The following is a 4,874-nucleotide window of genomic DNA, read 5'->3' as shown; positions in this document are numbered from 1 at the left end:
TCCCCAAGCACTGTGCAGAGGTCAGAGCCCTCCAGGCCCGTCTAGACCCAAGCCTAGCACTCAGGACCAGCCGGAGTCCCTGAAGGCCCTCCCCAAGCAAGGTTCCAAGTCACTCCTCCCCAGCACCCAGCGGCACTGAGTCACCCTGAAAGCCTGGCCCAGCACTCCTCTGCCCCTCCCCCGCCCCAGCCTGGTACCCCCATCTCCAAGCACAGGCCCTGGGGGAGTAGCAGAGGAGAAAAAGCAGCTGCAACCCCCCCCACCCAACCACCTAAAGAGCCAAAAATAATAGCAGCTCACACACACACAACAACCCCACACACGCCAGAAAAGCAAATATAAAATCATAAATCCAAAATAAAGGGGAAAAAAAAAATCAAAGCCAACTACTGCCCCCAAAAGGCTCTTTAACCATTCTCAAAAAACAAAAAAAAAAAAGTTTATTAAAAGTGTTCTTAATGCTTGAACGGAAAAGATTCCCAAATATACAGATGCCTCTTTTCTCATAGAAATAGATTATTTTTTTATAATACAAAAAAAAAGACCAAAAAAACAACAACAAAAACAAAAACAACAGCAACAGCAACAACCCCGTAGGAACATCTTTAAGCGATTACTCAGGGCCCGGCTGACAGTTACACGTGGGTTGCGTCAGTCCCGTGTACACACGCGTTCAGCCATGTTTAAACCGATTGCATCAACTTCGAAACCGGCCCGCCCGCCGGCGCCTGGAGAGGGGTCAGAAGGAGAGGCAGAGTTTATCATTCATCTGTACACATAGACATCTCTTCTTTAAATAACACCACGGGCGGGCGGCCCATCTGCATGTGCGGTTGGTGTGGACAAAAATATAGATATATATATTTAATAAAATATTAAAATTACCGACGAGCTCCCCGCGCTGCCAAGTGCCCCAGTGCCAAAGTTTTGCCGGCGCCACCAGGGGCGGGGGCGGGAGCGCGGGCGCTTCCCGGAGTCTCGGTGGCCGCGGCGCGCCCGGCAGCGCGGAGGCCGGCCGGCAGGGGGACGCGCGCGGGGGCCGCGCTAGCAGTGGCCGGAGGAGGTGAGCAGGGGTTCTGGCAGCTGCTTGAACAAGTTCCGCAGGGTGCTGAGCTCGCGCGACAGCTGTTCCACCTTCTTCTGGAGCCGCTCGTTCTCGGCCGTGAGCTCCAGGACCTTGTGCTGCGTCTCCAGGTTGCGCATCTTGGCCTTGTCGCGGCTCTTGCGCACCGCGATGTTGTTGCGCTCACGCCGGATCTTGTACTCGTCGCTGTGCTTGTCCACGGTCTTCTTGGCCTTGCTCTTGACCTGCGAGGGCGCCGGCGCCGCCCCCACATAGCAGGCGGCCGGGGGCGCCTTGGCGTCTGCTGGGCTTGGCGTGCCGGGCGGGCTGGACGACGAGGACGTGGAGAGGCTCCCGCTGCTGCCGCTCGGCACCGCCTGGTAGCCGAGGTAGGCGCGCAGCGCGTACGGGAAACCAGCCGCCATGCCTGCGGCGCCGCCGCCCGGCGCTCCGGCCTCCTCCTTCCGCTTGCAGTCCGCGGGCTCGAAGCCCGGCTCCGCCTTGAGCTCGGCCGGCTGCGGTGGCGGCGGCGGGGGCGGCGGGTGTAAGGGCGCGAAGCAGCCCGGGTGCAGCGCGCCCTTGGCGGCCCCCAGACGACCCAGGCTCACGTAGCCGTATTCGGCCGCCTTCTTGCAGTTCTTGCCCCCGTAGTCGTCAGAGAAGAGATCGGAGAGGAAGTCGTGGTGCTGCCCGGAGGAGGCGGGAGCGGGGGCGGGCGCGGGCGGAGCCGCCTCAAAGGTGTCCGTGGCCGGCGCCGGGGCCTGCGGCGCGCCCAGCGGCTCCAGGTATGGACTGAAGTCGATGGCGCGCTCGTGGTCACCGATGCTACCCAGCTCGCCGGCGGGGGGGCGCGGCCCGGGTCTGGCCGCGGGGGGCGCCGCGGGGGCCGCCTTGCCGCCGTACGCAGCAGCCAAGCAGTCCGCCTCGTAGTAGAAGTTGGCCACTTCCATGGATTTAAAGGCAGGCGGCGGCGGCAGGGGGAGACATGCTGGGTCCCAGGCCACCAGGCGTTGCATGAACGCGGGTGCCCGGGGAGGGGGCCTGGGGCTGCCCGCTCCGGCCGGCCCGCAGGTGGCGCGGCCTCCCAGCTCCGAACTGTCGCTGCTGTGTCCCTGATGCTGTTGCCGCTCCCTCCGGCGTGGCCGCTATTAGTGCGGGGGCTGGCGGCTGGCGGCTGGACCCTCGGGTGGGTCCCCTTCCCGGTCCCGTGCGCGGCTCTGACTCGCTAAAGTTTCTCCTGAGCCCGGTTATTTATAAGGCGGGCCATGGCAACGGCTGCGTCACAACTGGAGGCCGCCCCAGCCCCTCCCCAGGCACGCAGAGGACACGCTGTGGCCGCCCGAGACCCCCGGGAGGGCGGTGGTGGGGCGTAGTGGCCAGACTGGAGACCCAGAGCGCGCCCTCGGGGGTCCCTCGGCTTGGTGGGGGGCGGCATCGCCCCCTGCCCATTCCCACCCGGCGGCCCCGGGATTGGGAGCGAGAGAAGGCGCTAACCCGCCCCCGGACCGCCCCCTCTGGGCTGGAGGCTATACTAGAAGGGAGGGGAGAATCCGGGGAGGGGGCAACGTGATCTTCTTCTCCCACCCCAAACACGGCCGCGGCCCGCCCCCTGCTGGAGGAGGCGCTGGCTTCAGGATCGGCTGCAACCAGTCCCGACTCTCCACCGAAGGGACGCGCTCCAGGCGGGATGCTGGAGACCCCAGCTCTGGCTCCCGGAGAGGTGACCCATCTCCACGGCCCTTCCCTGGGTCCAGCCTCGCCCCTAAACTTGCCCCCATCCCCAGATCTTGGAAGGAGGGAATTTCACACCTGTGGCGACTTCCTGTCTTAAATACGAAGACCTGGGTTTGGGGGCCTGCAGGTCAGGGGCGAGCTCCACTTGGGCCTGTGCCAAGGTCGACCGCGCCCCTCCCCTAGCCCCGCCCACCGCACCTGCCCGCCCCTCAGACCACACCCGGGTCATCTCCAGCCCCACCACAGCCCGACATGGGTCCCGGGAGGGTGGAAGGGGACGGGGGTGCTTGTCTTCAACACACTGTGTGACCTTGGGCAAGTCACTTCACTTCTCCAAGCTTCAGTCCATGAAGGTGTCGTTACTGTTATTATTATTAGTTGTATTACTGTCTCCACCACAGACTTCCAAACATAAGGCTTACGGCTCTGGGACGCACATCGTAAAGAAGAGCCTTCTCCCAGGGTACAAAGAGGCCCAGAGGCCCACAGCACACCCAAGATCACATGGCCTCATGTCCCCCACTGTTCTCAGAAGGAAAGCCCTTGTCCAGGCACCCTCAGACCTATTTGCACCCGAGGCCAAAATACCTGTTTCTGAGGCTGGTGGGGTGGGGGACCAGCCAGACTCAGGAGGGGCCATGCAGGAGAGACCAGGTCCCTACTGGGCGGTGAGGGTGGGCCTGGACCCAGAGTTTGCTTTTTCACCCTGCCAGAAGCATGCCCTTGCTGCCCCCCTGGTTCACAGATGGGGAAACAAGATGGCCCACCTGGATCTGAATTTAGGCCTGAGGCCCTCCCTGCAGAGTGGGCTCCAGCGGCCCCTTACCCTCTCCTGAGCCATTCCGAGGCCATTTGGGCAGCTCCTGGGCCTACCCCTCTGCCACCCCCGGCCCAGGCCGCCCAGGCAGGAGCTCCCAGCCTGCCTGGTTGCTGACCCCCAGCCCACTGACCCCAGCCCTGGCCCTGGCGGGCAGGTGGACATTGCTCAACCTTCAGCATTATCTGCTGAGCTGGGGTGACCTCCGCCCTGGAGAGCTGGAGAAATGACATCTCTTGAGTGCCCTTGGGGGGTGGGGGGCAGGGAGGAACAGGATGAAACACTGGCCCAGCCTGCTGGCTTTCTAGGCCTTCCCAGCAGCCTCTGGGCCAGGGAGGGATCCAAGGCCCCAGGGCCACCCAGCCAGGCCTCCCTAGCTGCAAAATGGGACACTCAGGGCTGAGCTTGAGGGCCACTGCCTCCAGGAGGCCCTCCCTGCCCCACCTGCTGGTGAACTTCCTTCCCAGCCCTTATCTCCAGCCACCGTTATCCTAGTTGTTTTGTCTGCCTCAGTCCCACTCCAGACTAACCCCTCCATGAGTGCCAGCCCTCAAATATGGGAACTCCTGGATCAGGCATGCTCAAAATGTACCAGGGGACGAATGCATTTGCTGTTACCTCTGGACCAAGACCGCTGTTTCCCCAGCTCTGCCCAAGGCAGCTCCTCAGGGCTCAGCCCAAAGGTTACCTCCTCTGAGAAGGCCTCCCTGACCTCCCCATCGAAAGTCCTAGGCCCTTGATCACTCCTTTCGCATCCCCCTGCTTCATCTCCTTCACCATTCTCAATTACAATCAACATTATCTCACCTACGCATCTTGATTTCTGTTCCCACTGCCCTCTCCCATTGTCAGCTCCAACAGGGCCAGGATTTTTGTTTGTTTTATTCACTGCGGTTCCCCCAGTGCCTAGAACAGTGCCTGGTACACAAGAGGTGCTCAATAAATGGAGGAGGCTGAGAAGAAGGTGAGGTTCCCCCCACCATTAGCTGGGCTGTGTGACCTCAGACAAGATGGCTCCCCTCTCTGAGCTTCAGCACCCACCCCCACCTCTCAGGACTCTGGGGAGATGCTGTGAGACCTGGGGAGTCTGCAGCTAATTTGTGTGTGTCCTCACACAATCTTTCACCCTCTCTGAGCCATATTTTAAGCTCTTTACATATATTAACTCATTTAATCCTCCCGATAATTGGTAGGAAGCAGGTACTATTATTATCTCCGCTTTACGAATGAGGAAACTGAGGCCCAGCAGAGCTAAGTGTG

General features: G+C 61.5%; 1 protein-coding gene across 1 annotated transcript; it reads right to left on the bottom strand.

Moving 5' to 3' along the window:
- Positions 1-414: 414 nt before the first annotated feature.
- CEBPB (CCAAT enhancer binding protein beta) lies at positions 415-2,525 on the bottom strand. The gene has a single exon (XM_082671086.1). It carries the CDS (start codon positions 2,077-2,079, stop codon positions 1,045-1,047), a length of 1,035 nt encoding a protein of 344 aa, XP_082527212.1. The 5' UTR covers positions 2,080-2,525; the 3' UTR covers positions 415-1,044.
- Between the last annotated feature and the right edge of the window lie 2,349 nt (positions 2,526-4,874).

This window comes from Grampus griseus (genome assembly GCF_964374135.1).
Source record: "Grampus griseus genome assembly, chromosome: 14".
NCBI classification, from domain to species: domain Eukaryota; kingdom Metazoa; phylum Chordata; class Mammalia; order Artiodactyla; family Delphinidae; genus Grampus; species Grampus griseus.
The sequence above is the reverse complement of the archived record's forward strand: the minus strand, read 5'-3'. Positions and strand labels throughout refer to the sequence as shown.